The sequence below is a fragment of the Schistocerca americana genome, chromosome 9 (assembly GCF_021461395.2).
Source record: "Schistocerca americana isolate TAMUIC-IGC-003095 chromosome 9, iqSchAmer2.1, whole genome shotgun sequence".
NCBI classification, from domain to species: Eukaryota; Metazoa; Arthropoda; class Insecta; order Orthoptera; family Acrididae; genus Schistocerca; species Schistocerca americana.
In genome coordinates, this window is record NC_060127.1 from 70,856,263 (window position 1) to 70,878,728 (window position 22,466).

General features: G+C 40.9%; 1 protein-coding gene and 1 non-coding gene across 2 annotated transcripts in view; both read left to right on the forward strand.

Moving 5' to 3' along the window:
* Positions 1-22,466, forward strand: part of LOC124550660 — a 73,795-nt gene that overhangs the window by 13,543 nt on the left and 37,786 nt on the right. Inside the window, exons 3-4 of the mRNA XM_047125383.1 lie at positions 8,321-8,449; positions 18,893-18,977. Coding sequence (XP_046981339.1) covers positions 8,321-8,449; positions 18,893-18,977 — 214 coding nt within the window. The remainder of the gene's footprint in view (positions 1-8,320; positions 8,450-18,892; positions 18,978-22,466) is intronic.
* On the forward strand, positions 16,843-16,917 carry Trnal-caa. Its single transcript has one exon. It is a non-coding gene; the product is annotated as a tRNA-Leu (tRNA).

The window sequence follows — 22,466 nt, forward strand, 5'->3', positions numbered from 1 at the left end:
CAGGCGTGAATGGAGGGACGAATGGAGACGTGTCGTCTTCAGCGATGAGAGTCGCTTCTGCCTTGGTGCCAATGATGGTCGTATGCGTGTTTGGCGCCGTGCAGGTGAACGCCACAATCAAGACTGCATACGACCGAGGCACACAGGGCCAGCACCCGGCATCATGGTGTGGGGAGCGATCTCCTACACTGGCCGTACACCACTGGTGATCGTCGAGGGGACACTGAATAGTGCACGGTACATCCAAACCGTCATCGAACCCATCGTTCTACCATTCCTAGACTGGCGAGGGAACTTGCTGTTCCAACAGGACAATGCACATCCGCATGTATCCTGTGCCACCCAACGTGCTCTAGAAGGTGTAAGTCAACTAACCTGGCCAGCAAGATCTCCGGATCTGTCCCCCATTGAGCATGTTTGGGACTGGATGAAGCGTCGTCTCACGCGGTCTGCACGTCCAGCACGAACGCTGGTCCAACTGAGGCTCCAGGTGGAAATGGCATGGCAAGCCGTTCCACAGGACTACATCCAGCATCTCTACAATCGTCTCCATGGGAGAATAGCAGCCTGCATTGCTGCGAAAGGTGGATATACACTGTATTAGTGCCGACATTGTGCATGCTCTGTTGCCTGTGTCTATGTGCCTGTGGTTCTGACAGTGTGATCATGTGATGTATCTGACCCCAGGAATGTGTCAATAAAGTTTCCCCTTCCTGGGACAATGAATTCACGGTGTTCTTATTTAAATTTCCAGGAGTGTAGCACAGGTCATTTCATTATATAAGAAAGGCCAAGGAACACAGAGACAAGTTATGGGCAATAATGGAAAAAAGAGTGCTTCCTAAACATATGATCAAAGTCCCTAATAGCCTATACACAAACACCAGAATTAGAATTGAGAAGGGTGAAGAGAGAACACCTGAAGTACAAACAAATCAAGGAGAAAAATAAGGGTGTAGTGTGTCATAAATGTTATTCAATATGTACATGTGTGACATGAGCATGGAATGGAAAAGAGGTGCAACACCATCAGGCATAAATATTCGGAAGATGATGTTATTTGTGGATGATCAAGTTATCAAGTGACACAGCAAAGAGAAATTACATATGACATTGCATAAACTAAATGAGGTAAGTGCAACCTACAATCTGACCATATCTATAAATGAAACTAAAACCATGACCTTTTTAGGTATTCAACCAGTACAGACAAAAATAGTCCCCAATAGTAAACCAATCAAACATTTCATGTATTTATGATGTGACACATCATATGGTCAAGATACAGATATACAGAAAAAAACTAATACTTACCAGCATATTGTGGCACAATAAGAAGTACACTTAAGGGTCAAACGAGGAAAGAGAGACAAATTAAATTTGATAAAGTCATGACAATTTCTATTTTATTACATGGGGCTCAGAAATAAAGATTTTCAGCAACAAGAAGAATCAGAAATGAAGTTTCTAAGGTGAAAGGCTGCTCTATAGAGGACAAAATTAGAAACCAAGTAATAAGGGAACAATAAGGAATCCAACCAGGAACCCAAAGGCAATCCAATACAAAGAAAAATGGAGGGAAAATGTACTTTGTATGCTGCCATAATGACTTCCTAAACTGGCAATGGAATACAAAGTGCACGGCAAGAGATGTGTCGGTAAACTGAAGGTGAAATGACTGAGATGGTGAGACCAAAACCCTGGAATGGCAGAAGAACAATAAGACTCTGGTAAGCACTGCAAAAGGTACGGCAGTGGTTACTTCCCACTTTAAGTCCTACTAGTTCTAATCTAATGAATACAATGGGCTACATGGGTAGCAGCCTTTGTAAGTAATCCATCCCCGACACATTTGGAGTGAACATATGGTTCAAAATCCTGTCGCAAAAGTTTAGGACATCACAGCCTAGCTTGCCACAGAAACTTGGAAGTTTCTGGTTCAAACCTTCTGCTTGAGTCAAAATCAGGGAGCCACAATCAGTTATGGTAACAATGCTGCAGATATTCAGCTTCATTGAAATTCCATGAGCGAGGCTGGTCTTGCCGACCTTCTCCATCGGTGGAATGATGTAAGTATGACTTTGCAGCCTAGGTGACAGGTGTTATTTGTTCCAATGTGTTCTATGATCTGCAGTTGACTGCATCCTATTCCCTCAGTGGCTGCTGGAACAACCTCTTCAGCATGTTCAATGAGTCTTCCAGGCATACACACTGAGTACATACAGACGCGCTTCCCATCCCTTGTAACATTTCCTTATGCAATACCAGTATTTGCTGTACATGTGATGTGATGGCAACTGATAGACCTCTAACATTTTGCATTTTCTTCCACTTCACATGGGAGATAGCAGGTTTCCCAGCATGTGCAGTGAGTCTCCATGTCTCAAGTTTCAGTGGAAGACAGCAACTCAGTCTTGTTGGTTAGGGGGATAGATGCAATGCCCTGAGCTCTCTCTGGTCTCTTACTCCCTGTACCGAGCATTTAGCCCTACCACAAACATGTGGACAAGTACTGATACATCCTTAACTTCCAATAGTAGTGGCAGGATCCACAGGAGGGGACAGTATCTGGGGTATCTATGGTATCTCCACTTCCAGACTCTCAGTTGTGCTCCCAAAATGCTTATTCAGACCATCTTCCAGTAGTGTGGGATGATTTTCAGCCACTTATGAACAGAAACCGACTCATCCTGTGCCTTAGAACATCATTCACAGTGGATTTGCGTTCTGCTTTGTGCTATGTTTGCCTGAACAGTAAATAAACTTAAATTAAGTTTGTTGATCCCCTATTAGCTGAGTGTATACTGAGTTCAGGTAGGTAATTGAGTTGACTTTTAATCATTATTTAGTCTAAAACATTCAGAAAGACTTTTTTTATTGAGTACTAAAGTCTTGTGCAGAGTTTGATCATGGGGAAAGGTATGTAAAAGGAAGTTCCATAGATAATATTGTTTTAAGCACATCAAAATTTTGTTGACACTTTACTTTGAGACCAGTGTGTTGCATTATAAGCTGAACCTGAGAAATTGTATCATTACAGAGCAGATGCAAATGGTCTTCCATTTAAGAGCATTCATTTTCATGTGCAGGGTGTTCAGAAACTCCTGCATCAAAGTTATAGGCACCAATGGCTGTAAATGTATGTATATACAAAAATTGTTCTGATATCTCTGACAGTGGAATGTATGTACTGGTACTGTTGTTCCTAAGAACATAGGGTAGGCAACTTTCAGACAAGGAAAAAATGTCTAGTAAACATGGGCTCTAAAATGTATATCTTTACAACTATGAGACATTTTCAGTAGAGGAGATTTGTTTGACATTAGTGAAGACATACATTTACAGTTGCTTGTGCCTATAACTTTGACACTTTGCTGTATCATTGAATGACATTTCTAAAATGAGCTCCTATTCAAAATATTATGTACTCACTCCCCCCTACAAGCTCTAGAAGTTCGTAACGGGAATATCCAAACAACCTGTAAACATTACAAATTAATTGATATTAATTCATTCATCATATTTCATGGATCCCATTGAGAAGAAAAACCTTCATGGATATAGAACAAGTCAATGTTTATGTTAACAAATGCCAAGGTATCACAAAAATTTGATCTTTATACTGTAGTAACAATAAACTATCACTACACTGCTTTGCTTGCCCAGTGCAGATTCTGAAGCGACTGGAAACGAGTGCAGGTGGCTCTTGTATATAAGGAGGGTAAAGGAACATACCTGCAAAATTACATATGAATATCCTTAACATTGAATGTACTCTGAATTCAAATGTAATTGTTCCTAGATAACAGAACGCAGCATGTCATTCTCAATGGAGAGAAGTGTTCTGAAGTAAGAGTGATTTCAGGTGTGCCGCAGGGGAGTGTCATAGGACCGTTGCTCTTCACAATATACATAAATGACCTTGTGGATGACATCAGAAGTTCACTGAGGCTTTTTGAAGATGATGCTGTGGTGTATCGAGAGGTTGTAACAATGGAAAATTGTACTGAAATGCAGGAGGATCTGCAGCGAATTGACGCATGGTGCAGGGAATGGCAATTGAATCTCAATGTAGACAAGTGTAATGTGCTGCGAATACCTAGAAAGATAGATCCCTTATCATTTAGCTACAAAATAGCAGGTCAGCAACTGGAAGCATTCCATAAATTATCTGGGAGTAGGCATTAGGAGTGATTTAGAATGGAATGATCATATAAAGTTGATCGTCGGTAAAGCAGATGCCAGACTAAGATTCATTGGAAGAATCCTAAGGAAATGCAATCCGAAAACAAAGGAAGTAGGTTACAGTACACTTTTTCGCCCACTGCTTGAATACTGCTCAGCAGTGTGGGATCCGTACCAGATAGGGTTGATAGAAGAGATAGAGAAGATCCAACGGAGAGCAGCGTGCTTCGTTACAGGATCACTTAGTAATCGCGAAAGCGTTACGGAGATGACAGATAAACTCCAGTGGAAGACTCTGCAGGAGAGACGCTCAGTAGCTCGGTACGGGGTTTTGTTAAAGTTTCGAGAACATACCTTCACCGAAGAGTGAAGCAGTATATTGCTCCCTCCTACGTATATCTTGCGAAGAGACCATGAGGATAAAATCAGAGAGATTAGAGCCCACACAGAAGCATACCGACAAGCCTTCTTTCCCGAACAATACGAGACTGGAATAGAAGGGAGAACCGATAGAGGTACTCAGGGTACCCTCCGCCACACACCGTCAGGTGGTTTGCGGGGTATGGATGTAGATGTAGATATATTCCTGTCCAAAAATCAGCAAGGATTTAGAGAGCATTGCTCGCATGAAGCTCAACTCACCCTTTTCTCTCATGATATCCTGAGAAACATGGATGAAGGGCAACAGACAGATTCTATACACCTAGATTTCCGGAAAGCATTTGACATGGTACCCCACTGCATACTGTTAATGAAGGTCCCAGCATACAGTTAAGATTCCCAGGTATGTGACTCACCCAGACATCTCTTAAGTAACAGAAAACAGTATATTGTCATTTACAGCAAGTGTTCAACAGTGAGAGGGGTATCATCAAGACTGCCTCAGGGAAGAGTGATAGGACAGCTTCTTATTCTCTATATACCTAAGTAATGTCACAGACAAGGTGAGCAGCAATTTAGAGCTGTTTGCTGATGATGCTATGGTGTACAGTAAGGTGTCATGATTGAGTTACTGTAGTAGTATACAAGATGACTTAGACAGAATTTATAGTAGGTGTAATGAATGGCAGCTTGTTCCAAATGAAGGAAAATGTAAGTTAATGCAGATGCTGTAACATTCAAATACAACATTGGTGTGCTGCTGACACAGTCACATTGATTAAATATCTGGGCCTAACATTGCAGGGCAATATGAAATGGAATAAGCACATCAGGTTGGCAATATGGAAGGCGAATGCACGGCTTTGTTTTATTGGGAGAATTTTGGGAAATTGTAGCTCACCTGTAATGGAGATGGTGTATACAATGCTAGTGCAACCCATTTTTGAGTGCTGATTGAGTGTTTGGGATCCCCAGGAGGTCAGATCAAAGGAAGAATTCGAAGAACTTCAGAAATGTGCTGCTGAATCTGTTAACGGTATGTTCAATCAGCACACAACCATTGCGGAAATGCTCTGTGAACTCAAATGGGAATTGGTGGAAGGAAGATAATCTTCTTTTCTAAAGAACCTCTAATTAATTTAGAGACATGGCATTTGAAACTGACTGCAGAACGATATTACTTTAACCAATGTACATTTCATGGAAGGGTAATAAAGATAAGAGAAATTAGGGCTTTTATGGTGGCATATAGTCAGACATTTTTCCTTTCTCTGTTTGCGAGTGGAAGAGAAAAGAAATGACTGATAGTCGCACAAGGTACCCCTTGCTATGCATCATACAGTGGCTTGCAGAGTATGTCTGTAGATGTAGGTCTAGAATACTATTCACGTTTATCCCGTTTCAGTTTAATCAAGTAAATTAGTATGAAAATGGTACCATTGAAAAAAGCTCCTGTCTCCTCGTTTTTAGTATATGGCTGTTAGTAGCTTAATCTTTAGTTAGTGTCTTTTATTATAGGATGAAATTAGTAATTGTTTTGTAACTTAAATTTTATTGTTCACTTATAAGCAAATATAAATTCTGTACTAATTATAAGCATTTGGGGTAACAACTAATAGTATTCTTAAAGGATCTATTTGGCTCTATTCAAAAACATTTTAGCAAAGTCAGCCCTTAATTAATTCCGAATTTATTAACAGTTTTGTCAAAAGTATTGTTTGCATAAAGAAATTTGTTAATTCCATCTTTTAAACAAATAATACAGCTTAACCCATGTACTAGAAGAAAGAAGAAAGTTTTCTGTGTATTCAGTTAATTGAATGAAGTAAGTTTTAATTGTAATTTCTGTAAATTAAATATTGAACAATGTGTAGTTTCAGCACCTATTATTGTGAGGATATATAAGGGCCTGATTTTTGATCCCAAGACAATCAGTCCACTGCCAAGCTTCAGAGGAGAAACTCATAATGGTTAGACCAACTTAACTGTGAAATATGTGTAACACAATTAGGCCATGTGTTAAAACAATGAGTGTGTGTTCCATACGTACCTTTTTATTCTTCAAGAACTGTGAGCTATGTGGTTAGATTTTTACTGCTCATAGATGTTCAACAGTAAACTATTGTAGCAGTATGTTGATGTTTGCCTGCAACCTATTAATGAGGCTTATCGATAGAGCACTGGTCATATAACTGTGTACTATGGGGAAAAGGGGGGGGGGGGGGGGAGGGGGTCGTGTACAGTGAAAGTAAAGAACTGTGAAACGCAAATGTGCACCTGCAGCTACATCATTTAATGTAGTCAGTGTTGAACTTCCACCAAGCCATTTTTCCTAGCATAGCAACATTGTACGTCAACACCAAGGACAATCAACAAAGTAATTAAGCAGGTGAACACTGCAAGTCATTTTTCTACAAATATATGAAAATTTTGATCTGTAACACATAAAACAAGTTTTGTATGCAGTTAATTCTGTGAGTACATTAGCACTAGCTGGATTCATTAATTCACACATCACGTAAATCCCATGTGAAGCTGAGTCTTCAGGGATATAAATGACAAAGTGGTTGTTGGTGAGCCTTATGGAAGTAGTCTGTAGTAGCTGCTTCAGATTGTCAATGTGTAACTTGGTTAATTCCACATACTGAAAGAAATAAAGTGGTCCGTATCTTTAACAACCTCGCAAAAGCATTCTATTCAATGAACCATACTGTGCTACTTCATGAACTAGACAGCTAAGTCATCAGACAAAGTGCTTGGCAGTGGCTTAGGTCTTAGCTGACAGACGGAAAGCAAAGGGTAATCATAACATCCAATACCTTAAAAGAATCTGTGCTGCTTCATCAACTAGACAGCTAAGTCATCAGACAAAGTGCTCTGCCGTGGCTCAGGTCTTAGCTGACAGACAGAAAGCAAAGGGTAATCATAACATCCAGTACCTTAAAATATGTATCTTAGTGGAGTACAAGTTCACAAGCTTAGAGCCAATCTGTTTCTGCTTTACATAAATGATTTACCTCTTAATTTCTGCATCAAATCATCAGTAATGACTGTAGGGCACCCACTTAGTTGCTCTTCATGCACATTTTCATATCATCCCACAACTTATGATGTTTCTTCTACACTCTTCATTGGCCTGATAATGGATTTCAACTGCTATCACACCTGTAACACTAATAAAACGAATCAGAGCATGTATTTCACAGTTGGCAGGATTCTCAGTTGGAGGAGGCATTTCGAATACCCACAGACAAATGTAAACATGCTGAGTATTGGTGGGAACCCTGTAGAGAAGTAGATTAAAGTATGAGCTTTTGTGTACGAATAAAATTGCTAAGAAAATTCTACTTGTTTTATTATTTTTTTTTTTTTTCAAAACTGTGCTTGCTTACAAAACACGCTTCATATAAGACTGAAATTGACAATGCAATCAGATGACCTATAAAATGTATGTTATGAAATGAATAAAATGTAGTACAATACAATGAAGGCTCTCCTCCATGAAGGATTAATGCAGTGTGTTGTGTAAATGAATCAAAAGAAATGAGGAGTAATTTTTTTTAATGGTTTTAGGGCACAAAACTGCTATGATCATTAGCACCTGGGTAAAATATTATAACCCAAAATTCATACAAGAGTGAAAAAATTGAACTCTTGGGAGTAGAAGTGATTTCCAGTATACAGTTCTCAAAGACATTTTGTCATAATGTCAAACCAAAAATCAATAATAATATGAAACATTTATTTTCAGCAGAATGTTGATTCAAACCTGACTGCGCACATAGGCCAAGAATGGCCATTCTTCATTGTGCCTGAACAATCAGAGAAACTTATGAAAGCTGGAAATGGAACCCTACGGCCCTGGCTCCTGGCAGATGATCAGGTCTGCAAATTATACTTTATTTGCTTTTTCAGTGGTTTCAATCCTGGTTTTTGAATGGAATCAACAAGGAAGGATAATAATGCTGAAATAATTAAATAAAATCATGGAACATTGTATTAGTAGTAGTTTTATTCATCCCTGGATCACTCCTGTAAGGATATTGGACATGTTGTGGTATTACAATTTAAGAACAACAAATAACAACATAATTCATAGATAGAGACTTTTACATAATTACAGGTCTGGTTGGACAAGGATGGGACAGGTTGTCAGCCATTGCCACACAGTAGGAAACATCTCACCATCTTCCCGAAGTAATGTAGGGAAACCTCGGAAAATCTAAATCAGGTTAGCTGGATGAAGACTGAAATGTCTATTCTCCCAAATACGAGGCCACTGTGTTTAAATCAGTGCTATCTCATGTGGTTTGCCCTAGTGTACAGCACTGGTTTGTGAAGAGGTTATTTAATAATGTAAGAGGCTACACTGTTCATTCATTTCTCACTCCAATACCTGAACACACTACACACACTTTATTTCATAATGGAACTCTACACAAACTAACAGCTGACATCAGGACTGTCACGATAGTTTTGGATTTCTATTCTGTGCACAGCAATGTTTCATTTGGTGGGTTCGAAAACTGAGTTAGCTTCTCTCTATATAGTATTCTAACCACAAGAACACAGAGGCAGTGATGGACAAAACACTTTATTATGTCTAGAAATAACTTGTTACAGGACAACACTTGCCAGAGGGTAGCTACACTACTAGTCTGATAATCCTAGTCAGAATGTCTACATGTAACTGAGGGTGAGGCTGGTCTGGCCCAGCTCTATAAGATGTCACCTGGCTGTTAGAGTGCATGGAGGAGAGGCTGTGCACATGTCCATGAGTGGTGGCCTGTGATAGTTGTATCATCTGCCAACTTAGAGCTGTGCACCTAGATCTCAGGTGTGGAATCTATGCAGGTCATTACATCACTACCCCCTTGAGTGTGGGGCATCACTGATTCCTCAGGCAAGGTGTGGATGGTTGCTTGTAGAAAGTGTGTCCATGTATGTGGAGGCCTTGGAGCTGAGAGGGAAAAGCAACTCCCAGTTGCCGGAGACCCTAGAACAAGGGAAAAAGTGCCCTGGTATCCCCCGTCAGAGCACAATACAACAGGACTGTTGATAGGAGCCAAAGCTGGGCCCATGAAGCGGCTGTCAGAGGCTGTGAATTTGTAACCTCATCAGGCGGAGGTGCTGAAGTAGGCGGAAGAGAATGCTGGAACACTGGCAACTAGGTGGCACCCAGCAACCGAGGCATTGGTGAAGGCAGCGGTGCAGTCAGGACAAGGGGTGGGCGCCCAACTGGACACGGAGCTGATTTTGATGGCAGCGGACCCCCCCGTCTTCAGTCTGGAGGGTCCAGTCTGGATGGTGTAGACACAGCAGCCATTCTGATGCACAGTGGCTGCCATTAGCCTGCGGGGGCACTGAGCAAAACCATACATCTCACACTACTATCCCCATGCAGAAGACTCAGTACAGCAGAACATAACAATGGGCAAGATCCCAGATTGAGGGGGGGGAGGGGGGGGTTGAGAAGCATCCTAGGTTGGCACCTGTAGAGAAGATCGACAGGGCTGCGACTACCAATAGGAATCATCCAGTAGGCCATCAGAAAAGAATGTAACACCTCCTCAGCAAGGAAGTCCTGCAGATATTTTGTCATGTGGGTCTTAAATGCATGAACCATACACTAGGCTTACCCATTAGATTGGGGCTGAAAAGGAGGGGAGTGAATCTGGCAAATGCCTGACCGATCACAGACATCATGAAATGCCCGAGAAAGGAAATGAAATCTATTGTCAGAAAAGAGAGAAACGTAGAGATACCACAGAAAAAGATTTTGAGAGCGCCTAAATAGTGACTTCAGTAGTGACCAAGGAGCATCAGACAATGTATGGAAAATGTGAAAACATGTCACTGAAAATCAACCAAAACACATTCAGAAACTGACCTGCAAAATCCACATGGATGCATTCTCAGGGCTTTGTTGCTGGAGACCATGGGGAGAATCAAGCCTTGGGAGCCACCTGTTGTCTAACATGCTTAGGGCATGCAGCATCCTTGAGCCAAGGCTTTGCTGTAGGAAACATTCCAATGACCCCCATGTAACGGCTGTAAGGCTTTCCGCCACAAACTCCCAGGAGTAACCACCCTAGGAGCTGCATCATCTGTGGAGAGGAGGAGGTCTCTGTCTGAGACTGAGAGACAATGGTGCAAGGCAAAATAGCTATGAGGTGGATTGGGAACATGGCCTGGAGGACAAGAAGACCAATCCTCCTGCTCAAGGCAGCCTACCTGCTGGAGGGTGGTGTCAGACATTGTTGCCTTGGTGATTCAGGTACTAGTGATCAGAAACCCATCTACTGCTTGGCAGGAGTAAATAAGCAAATAAAAGCACATGAGCTCCTCTTGATCAAAGGAGAGTCTGGGCAAATGGGCATTCAGGTTGGGTAAGACATCAAATGGGCTGACTTAGAGCAGGAGAGGCACCACAGGACATTTTAATTTCCACTCTCTATATTTTTACAAATAAATTCATAAAACTTTGTCAGCATGACCAGGAAGGATTCAGGATTCACACTCATAGCAGTGGAAGTTCAAAAACATATGAAAATATTTTTTTGTATGAAATTTCATCATTTTTTCACTTACTATTGGTTGCATTTGTTGCTACAGGTACACTTTTCTTCATAAGTAAGAGAGATTCTTTGATGAATTTTGCACAGCATACAAACCATACTTACAGGTGTATGAAGCTCTAGAATTTTCCAAATCTATTACAAACTGTGGTAAAAATTGAGATAATTAACTACAACATTTGAATTTTTTCTAAACATGAAATTTAAAATGTAACGGCTCATTTATTTTTTCATAAATTAAATAAATTCTAGAGTTTCATACACCTGTAAGTATGGTTTGTATGCTGAGCAAAATTCATCAAAGAATATCTCTTACTTCTGAATAAAAGTTTACCGAAAGCAACAAATGCAGCCAATAATAAGTGAAAAAATAATGAAATTTCACAAGTAAAAAAAAAATTATTATGTTTTTGAACTTCCACTGCTATGAGAGTGAATCCTGAACCCTTCCTGGTCATCCTGACAAAGTTTTATGAATTTATTTGTAAAAGTAGAGACGGTGGAAATTAAAATGTCCAGTAGTGCCTCTCCTGCCCAAAGTTAGCCCATTTGATATCCTACTCCCCTTAAGGTATCTGTGTTGACATGGTGTCCACTGGGGCAAGAATGAACAATATAGTTGTATTTCGAGAGGAACAAGGCCCACCACTGCAACCTATGGACCACCTTGCACAGGAGCTGGATGGATGGACTAAATAATGAAACTAATGGCTTGTGGTCTACAATTAGTTGGAATTTGGTGCCATACAAGAAGACACAAAATTTGGTGACTGCATACACAGTGGCCAGAGCCTCCTTTTTGACTTGAAAGTAGTAGACATGTGCTGGACTGAGAGTTTTGGATGCAAACACTAGTGGCTGCTCTGAGCTGTCTTCATTCTGATAGGTATGGACTGCCGCCACGCTGTTCTGTGAGGCATCCACGGCCAAAACCAATGGTTTGTCAGGATCAAAACCAAAAGTAGCTGGACATCATGCCAACCTGAGACCTTTCTACAGCACAGTGAAAACCTGGCCATGCACTGGAGACCAGATAAAGGAAGCACCCTTGCAGAGAAGAAGGTAGAGGGAGTAGACACCCAGTGAATGAAATGGTGGTTATAGGCAATTTTATGCACGAGAGCCTGCAGTTCTTGCAATAATGAGTCACATGGCAGGTCTGAATGTTCCTGATAAGACTGTCTCCATGGGTTGGGCATGCTGCCAAGAGATAGTTGGTAAAAGCGTGGACCTCTGCAGACTGTGTTATAGACTGTTGGACCAGAGTTTTAGAAATAGAGCCCAGAGATTCTGCAGATGGTCACTTAGAGAACATACTGTAATGATGATGTCACCCAGGTAGTAGAGACAATGTGGAATATTGGACATTACCTGTTCCATATAGTGTTGAAAAATTGTAGTGGTACTGCCCATCCCAAACGTCAACCAAGGTACTGATAAAGACTAAAAAGCATGTTAAGAACCTTGATATGCCTTGACTCCTCATCCAGGGTAGCTGGTGATATATTTCAGAAAGATCAAGTTTAAAGAAAAATTGACCCCCTGCTAAGTGTGTGAACAGTTCATCCACGTGTGGCAGTGGACTGTGAATTCACCATGACTTTAAAATCGCAGCAAAATTGCAATTTACAAGAGGGTCTCTTCACAATGAGAGGGAGTGTGGGCCATTCACTACAGGAAATGAGAATCATAACCCCAAGAGAGGTGAGCCAGTCCAGATCTCTCTTGACTTGGGAGCATAGGGCTATAAGAATCTTCCTAGCATGAAAGAACCTAGGGCAAGCCAATTGGTTAAGGTTAACCAAACTTCTTCTTCATTGAAATAGCATGTAAATAAGAAAAACTATGCTATATTTTAATCTTCATAACACATATGTTGACTTTTTAAATATGCAGTGTCACTCAAAAGTCTGTTAACATTTCAAAATGCACTAATTCATGGAATAATGTAGGTAGATGGGTAAAACTTAACACATCCTGAAATGACAAGGGGTTTCATTAAAACCTCAGATGAGTGCAAACACTGGGAAATTAATGACACTGGACAGCAATGCATTGGTGAGGCTGCATGACAATCTTGTATAAAATGAGTCGTGGTGAGAGAGGGAGTAAGATGTGCCAGCAGTCATGACATGTTGACTTTACCAGAAAAAGCACTGTTCGTGAGCTTTACTATCAGAATGGAGAATTGTCAACTGCAGTTTCATAATCCTATTGCCATAAGAAGGGTATTCGGATGGGTAAAAATCCTGTACAAGTGTCAGTGTGAAGAAAATGATGACAAAGTTTGAAGTCATCTGTTGTTTGGGTTATCAACCTCATAGAGGATTACCTGACATAAGTACTACTGCTGCTCAGACAGTTCAGAAAGAAATGGAGATTTTTGCAGTTTCCTCTGCGCGTGGTGAAATCAGCACTTATGAAGTCACACCAGCATGCCACACGCTACTGATTGGAGAGTGCTAACGTGTATACTCTATTGCTATATGTGCTAAATCCAGTGTCAGTACAAACAGTTAGTCACCAATTTAGTGTCATGGAGAGCATTTGTGATATAGGCACTTCGAAAAATGTGGGAAGATGACGATTGGTTGTCTAACGTGTTGTTGACCGACGAAGCTCATTTCACACAGCCTGAGTGTCTGTCAGCACCCACAGTTGCAGAATTTCACCTACCTAAATTCCTAGAACTCTCATGGATACCCCATTACATGACAAGAAAGTTAGGATGTGGTGTAGATTTACCATACCAGACATGATTAGAGCCTTTTTCATTGAGGAAGTGCAAGGTGCTGCTTTCCAAACTGTCAGTGTGATGGGTGTGAAGTATGCTGATATGTTACAGAATTGTATCATTCCTAGCCTGGGTGATAAACATCTGTGGGAAGTTACAACTTTTATGGAGGATAGCTCCCCATCCCATATTGCTACACATGTGAAATATCTCTTGTTCTCATTGTTTGGTGGGGGTTCTGTGCTGAGCTTGGCCTCCCAGGTCCATAGACCTCAGTCTGTGTTGTTATTGGTTATGGGGTTATCTGAAGTCTCACCTCATTTGGGATGCTAAAGATTACATCCAATGGCAATATCTCAGTGTACCTCTTGATATGCTGTACAGTACTGTTCACAACATTGTCCCTCAACCACAGGTATGGTTGATGAATGATGGCTGACATGTTGGGCATTTGTTATAAAGAACACTATCTTTGCTAGTAATCAATTATTATGTTAATGATTGCTTTTGTATTATATGAAGTACCATCTGTTGGAAATTTTGTGCACTTTTTTGACCCTGTCCATCAACCAGACTGCACAAACACCTTCCATCAGTGCACATGATCAGTCATAAGATGGATCTCAAAGAACATTTGATTTGTTTTCCTTAACTACGAGGCGTGTTTTTTAAGTAAGTACCATTCTGAAATTCAAAAAGGCGTGCTAAGATAATAATTTTATTTTTACATGAAAGCCTGTACCTTAATCTACTTTTCTACATAATTTCCGTCAATACTGAGGCACTTGTCATAACATTGCACCAGTTTTTGAATACCCTCCTCGTAGAAGTCTGCCACCTGACTTGTTAACCACTGCATCACCACTGTTTTGACTTCATCATCGTCTTGAAGATGCTGACTGGCCAGGTGTTTCTTCAAGTGCAGGAACAGGTGGTAGTCACTGGACACAAGATCGGGGCTGTATGGAGGATGATCTAGAGTTTCCCATCAAAATGATGTGATGAGATCTTTGGTCTGATTTGCCACATGTGTACTGGCAGTGTCTTGCAGCAAAACGATGCCCTTGCTCAACTTCCATGGACTGTTGCCTTGATTCTGGTGTGATGTAGGCCACCCATGTTTCATCTCATCGCCCATAACAATTTGGCTTAGGAAATCATCACCGTCATTGTTGTACCACTCAAGGAAAGTCAGAGAAGCATCACATACAATTGTACATGTCCATCCATACTCTGTACATGACTGTGAAATGAATGGCAGAGGGCACTTCCCCTCATGCCAGTTATTAAGAATTTTCCTTGCAGCACTCATGTAAACAGTGCAGGAAGAACAATTGCTTATGTAGGGGCCTGGTTACAGATACCTACAGTCGTCAGAAGAGAGCCAGATAGTATGCATTACTGAGATCCTAATTATGCTTGAAAGTGCCAAGAAAACATCATTGACAATAACACATTTATTGGGCAGTAATACAGGATTGTCTGTCACAGCCACACCAGTGGAGTAGTGTCTCATCAACAGCAGAATTCATGCTTGTGCTTATCTTACATTATCACAGCACAGCAATGTGTGAGGTGGTGGCTGCTACATCATGGGCAGCCATCAACCACAGAATCCAGTCACCTCCAGCTCTGCATATCAGTCACCACACTGCTCTCGTGGACATCAAAGATTTGCACTCAGGTTTCTCGCCCCAGGTCCATGAAGTACTTTCTGGCTTGCAGGGGTCAGCTCTCAGCTCCTGTTTAGGAAACAGGAACCGGCAGCATCAGTGCCTGCCACAGGAATGAGATGAACAGCAGCAGTGCCCCCATTCTAGAAGGTGGATGACAGACAGTATCTAGGACATGCAGGTAAAGCTTCCAGCAAAAATGTAGAATGATGGCAGCCAATGTGCCTCATCAGTGTCACCTTGGAAGATGGCAGCACAGCTGGCGGCAGCAGAATCCTTCCAGGCAGACTCACGGTTCCATAGATAATCAGTTGAACTTAGGCATCCTGAGGGTCAACCTCCACCCTTCTCACTCACTAGCTGCAACACAAGGGCTGTGACCATGCGCTGGACAGTTGAAAATCAGCTCTCAGCAATCAGCCCATTGTTAAGAAGGGTAGGGTATTAGTTTGGTTCTTCATGTGCACTGTGTAGTGGTGGGGATGGCTGTAACTTTGTGTGTCCTGGTTCTTCCTCACTGTCAGTTCTGACACAACAAATGAATACTAAGTGTTGCGTTGTACCTTGCCTTCCTTACGAAACACTGCTTTGTTACTAACATGACAGTACCTTCAGATTTCATGATATGATTATGCTTCACTTGCAGATCTGAACACTCAGTCATTCTCCTGTGCTGTCATAGCTTCCATGTTTGCCACAACTCACTTAACATTTACCCCAAGCTGGCAGTCTACTGATCACTGATGCAGGTGGCTTGGCTTTCAGGAACTACCAAGGTAGACCAGAATGAGATTTTCACTCTGCAGCGGAGTGTGCGCTGATATGACACTTCCTGGCAGATTAAAACTGTGTGCCGGGTTGAGACTCGAACTCGGGACCTTTGCCTTTCGCGGGCAAGTGCTCTACCAACTGAGCTACCCAAGCACGACTCACACCCCGTCCTCACAGCTTTACTTCTGCCAGTACCTCATCTCCTACCTTCCAAACTTTACAGAAGCTCTCCTGCGAACCACTTGCCCCTGTAAGGCAAAGATCCCGAGATCGAGTCTCGGCCCGGCACACAGTTTTAATCTGCCAGGAAGTTTCATATCAGCACACACTCCACTGCAGAGTGAAAATCTCATTCTGGAAACATCCCCCAGGCTGTGGCTAAGCCATGTCTCCGCTATATCCTTTCTTTCGGGAGTGCTAGTTCTGCAAGGTTTGCAGGAGAGCTTCTGTAAATAAAGTTTGGAAGGTAGGAGACGAGGTACTGGCAGAAGTAAAGCTGTGAGGACGGGGCGTGAGTCGTGGTTGGGTAGCTCAGTTGGTAGAGCACTTGCCCGCAAAAGGCAAAGGTCCCGAGTTCGAGTCTCGGCCCGGCACACAGTTTCAATCTGCCAGAAAGTTTCATGCCAAAGTAGAATTTGGATGAATTTTCAATGTCCACTGGAGATACTGCCGTGGTGTATAACACTTTAATGCCTCTGTGCATGTATTAATTAGTCCAGTTTTGTCTTTGCTGTCCCTAATGGAATGATACGTAGTGGGCTGCTAGACCATTCATTTAACACTAGTTCATAAAACTTTGGAAGTTAACTTTCATAGGACGTTGTGTCTACTTCAAATGTCTGCCACTTCTGGTTTCTCAGAATCTCTGTAATGCTCTTCTGTGGGTCAAATGAACCTTTTGACCTTTCTTGTTGCTCTTCTTTGCATATGTTCATTATCCTCTGATAGTGCTGGTGGCATGGGTTCTATGCATTTGGGTAATATTCAAAGATTCCATATTTCTAGATTTCTGGAAAACATTTGACACGGTGCCCCATTGCAGGCTGTTAACGAAGGTACGAGCGTATGGAATAAGTTCACAGATATGTGAGTGGCTAGAAGATTTCTTAATAATCGAACCCAATATGTTATCCTTGATGACGAATGCTCATCAGAGACAAGGGTATCATCAGGAGTGCCCCAGGTAATTCTGAAAGGACCACTGCTGTTCTCTATATACATAAATGATTTGGTGGTGAGGGTGGGCAGCAATCCGAGGTTTTTTTTCCTCATGATGGCACGGTGTATGGTAAGGTGTCTAAAGCTGAGTGAATGTAGGAAGATGCAAGGCAACTCAGACAAAATTTCCAGTTGGTATGATGAATGGTAGCCAACCCTAAATGTGGGAAAATGTAAATTAATGCACATGAGTTGGAAGATCAAACCTGTAATGTTTGGATACAAAATTACTAGTATCATGCTTCAGACAGTCAAATTGTTTAAATATCTGGGCATATTCTACATCTAAATGTATACTCAGCAAATCACATTTAAGTGCCTGGCAGAGGGCAAAGCAATATGATGTGGAACAAGCACATGAGAACTGTGTTAGGGAAGGCAAATGATCAACTTTGGTTCATTGGAAGAATTTTAGGAAAGAGGGGTTCACCTGTAAAGGAGAGCATATAGGACACTGATGGTGACCTATTCTTGAGTGCTGCTCGAGTGTTTGGGATCTGTACCAAGTCGGTTTGAAGGAAGACATTGAAGCAGTTCAGAGGCAGGCAGCTAGGTTTGTTACCTGTAGGTTAGACCAACATGTAAGTGTTACATAGATACTTCGGCAACTCGAATGGAAATCCCTGGAGGGAAGGCGATATTCTTTGGGAGAAACACACTATTGAGAAAATTTAGAGAACTGGCATTTGAAGCTGACTGCCGCACAGTTCTACTGCCACCAACATACATTGCACATGAGGACCATGAAGATAATACATGAGAAATTAGGGTTCATACAGAGACATGTAGATAGTTGTTTTTCCCTCGCTCAGTTTGTGAGTGGAACAGGAAAGGAAATGCTCAGTAGTGGTACAGGGCACCCTCCGTCACACGTCATGCAGTGGCTTGTGGAGTGTCTAAGTAGATGTAGATGTAGATGTAGATGTCGATGGGTCACAATCTTCTTTTTAGGCTGACTCCAGTTTATCCAGTATCCTACAGTTTCACCTGCTTCATGTATGATAGCTTCTATGTGAGCATTCCATTCATAACCTTGCAAATTCTTTGTATTAGTTGACTGATTGCAATTGTGAATCATTGATATCATACATGATTCTCTCTGAACATAAGTTGAGACAAATACTAATCATTAAAACATGGAACCAGACCTAATCATTAAACCACACACATACACTAAACCACACACACACTGTGTGTGTGTGTGTGTGTGTGTGTGTGAGAGAGAGAGAGAGAGAGAGAGAGAGATTTATAAAGGAACTGTAGTTTTTAAGTAAAATAGTGTAGTGTGTTTTTGCTTGGTGTTATGTACAACTCTATTTAGTATACATTAACTCAATGTTTTTATTTTGCAGATTGTGTCTCTTGGTGCTATTAATCATTCAGCAAATCTAGGAAGTGTTGGAAGATCAACTAGAAAAAATGGAACCAATGTACAAGGTGCATTTAAAATTCCAGCCTCACAGTACACCACTTGAAGCACTAAAATGCAGTTCATGAGAATTTACCAGTTTAGTTGATGAAATGTTTATTTTAGGGTGTCCAACTTTGTTGGTGATTCTATTATTATGTACATTACTTTGACAACTAGCCCACTCATTGAAATATTGTTCTTAAAAAGGAACCCCCAATCCAGTTGAAAACATTATGTTCCAAGATACAGAAATAACATATCACAAGCATTAAAAAGAAATGAAAATTATGCTTCTGTAGTTTGAAACCATTTCATCTGCAAGTAACATTCTCTTGGTTTAATTATTATTATTTTTTTAGTTTAATGTATTTACTGTATATTATAGATCAGTTGATAAATGAAACCAAATTATCTATTCTAAATGGGACAACTAACTTTTAAAATACATAACTAGCAATTAGAGTAGAATATATGAAAGTGAAACAGGAATCTAATGGCTTTATGATTTGAATACTAGCTTACTTTACAAAGAAGCTTTTCTCCTATTGCAGGTTGTAAACTTTTGCCTTCTTTCATAATGGTTCAATCAGATCATTATGAGGAGGCTTACGGACTCAAGTGATATCAGAAGAAAGTGAACTTAGGCTTTCTCTGGGTTTTCTTCCCTACTGGAAAGGTTTTACCAAAATTAAAAAATCACAACCATTTTTTTGACTATCAAAACTTTGAGAATGCTCACCATATAGTGGAGATACTGAGTTGCAGATAGACACAACAAAATATACCATAACCATGTCTAATAGGAGTATATAAAAAATCAAATTTGTAATTCATCTCAAATCATTTTATTGACATTGTACAGCACATTTCAAGCTTTTAATGCCCATGTTCGAGTACTTTTGACTTAGTGTTGTGGGAGTGGATTCGTGAACTGAGTCTTGTAATCCTCTCAGATATATTGCTGGATCTTCAAAATGCATACATCTAGCAAGTTCACTACGTGTGGTGCACAAGGATTCATCTGCAGGCCTCAGATCATGCAGCAAAACACCTGTGGCAGATTTAAGAGCTGTCATGGACTGTAACAGCCTCACTTATCATTCAGATGATGCTTACAGCAAATTCTCTGATGTATCTATTGATGATGTCCCTCCACTGTATGATTGTCTCCTTGAGTGTGATTTGGACATCATTGTTATGTGCCAACAAAGTTTGGCTAATGGACAGAATTGCCTATCCACCTAATGCGGAACTGTTCAGTCACTGTTCAACTGGCTGTTAAGTTTTTAGTGAACTGGTGCACCAAGAGGATGGGTCATATCCGTATGTTTCCTCATCGAAACAAACCTTGTTCTCCAGCACAGATATGTGACTTATTCAACAAACATTCAGAGCATTGCACTGATCATGAGGTATCTATCTGCAGTCTTGTGTGTTGTATATTTCCAGAAGAGTCAGGAAGTATTACTTTCTGTGATTTAATTGCACTGAGTTGGTGCATAAGTTCATGGCATTTAGTAAACATGACAGATCACATTCATCATATCTGCCAGTTCTTGAGTACACTGATGTGGATTGTAAATTAATGCATTTAAACGATCTTCATCAAACCCCGGAGGTTTTTCTGAACATGGAATGGCAGCAGATAATTCAGAGGGTGTGGAGTTAAATGGAAATATTAAGATATTAGGGTATTCAGATGATCTAAAGATCATTAACGATAGGAAAGAATCTGTAACAGCAAATGCGAATGTGTTAATCAAGGCTAGTAAAGATGTAGGTCTAAGGATAAGTGAAGACAAAACTAAACATCTGGTTACTACTAGAATGCCAATGGCAGTAGATCAGGAAACGTTAAGAGTTGGAGACATGCAGTTTGAGAAAGTGAACACATTTAAGTATCTAGGAGTGGACATCACGTCGGGAAAAGAGATTGAATCCGAACTGAAGAAGAGATTACGGGCGGGAAATGCATGCTACTTCTCACTGAATAGATTACTTTCTTCACGGATATTGTCTACGAATTTAAAGATTAAAATATACAAAACTATTATTCTACCAGTTGCGCTGTATGGGTGTGAGACTTGGTCTCTCACTGTGCTAAATGAAAAGCCGTTTCCAGTATTTGAAAACAAAATTTTGAGGAAAATTTTCGGAGCAAAAAGGGATGACATTAGCGGAGAGTGGTGAAAACTGCATAACGAAGAGTTTCATGAACTCTATTCAAGCCCTGACATAATCAGTATTATTAAATCATGTAGGCTGCAATGGGCGGGTCACGTAACTCGAATGGATGAGGGCAGGGCAGCACGCAGAGTACTGGTAGGGCACTTAGAGGGAAAACGTCCTGTGGGGAGACCGAGGTGTAGATGGGAGGACAATGTGAAGGCTGATTTGAGGAGCCTAGGTATTGAAGGTAAATGGAAGGAAATAGCCCAAGACAGGGACACATGGCGAACATACGTTGCTGCAGTAATGGACTCTCGAGTCCAGTATTACCAGCGAGTGAGTGAGTCAGTGGAAAGTAACTAATGCCAGAACAATTTTTTCAAAATGAGAAGACCATTTTCTTGCTATTCTCTGCCAAATGACATTATCCCCAAACAAGGCACAAATTTTCTGGCTGCCTCCTCTGCTTTCACTCCTACACTGAAGTCAAACAGAAGAATACATCAAAAATGATCAGATTTCTGCACTTAGCACTCAATTTTCTAGCGTACACAGCTCCACTCACTAACTCCAAATGACAAAATTACAATATGCAATGACTCAAATAGCAACAGTGGTCTAAAAATAAAGAATGACAATAGATAAATAATTCTGTAGCAACTGGTATATAAACATGCAAAACAAAAACACCACAGACTTGTACACCAAGCTAATAAATAAGTTGTGCCTAATCAAATCTGTGTAATTGAGGAAGCAGACTTACAACTACAATCCACCCTTTGCTGGAACAGGGCATGTACAGCTGCTTTGCTGAGCATTTCACCCACGATGGGCCATCGATTTCTCAGGCTCTGGAAACAACAGGTCATGCATAGAATGAGCATGTACACAAGCTGAAGATCCAGCACATCTACAATGGCTTTGAGCAATACTTGCTTTCCAGCTGTACAGTGAAGCTCAAAATGACCAGGTGGCATATCATAAATGCATAGCACTTTATTTACTGGCAAGAATTATTGAGTGCATTTCTAGTACCTACAAACTCACAGCACTATTACCTTGCACAAAAATTTATCAGACAGTGTGGCCCCTCACCACTATTCACTCCCTTTTAAGTTAATGTTTGCCACCTAAAGGCATTTTCTGGCCACTCATTTACAGGTTGTTCAACATCATAAGCCACTGTCAGGCATTTACACATCACGGATCATGAGAACAAGGCCTGAGTAGGAAATGCAAGTTTATGTGTTCTCATGAACTTTCATGTGCACTGTTGTTAATATGTGACATAGTGATTAGATCAGCAGTGAGCAATGAAGCACATGATAAAATGCTACAGCAGTCAG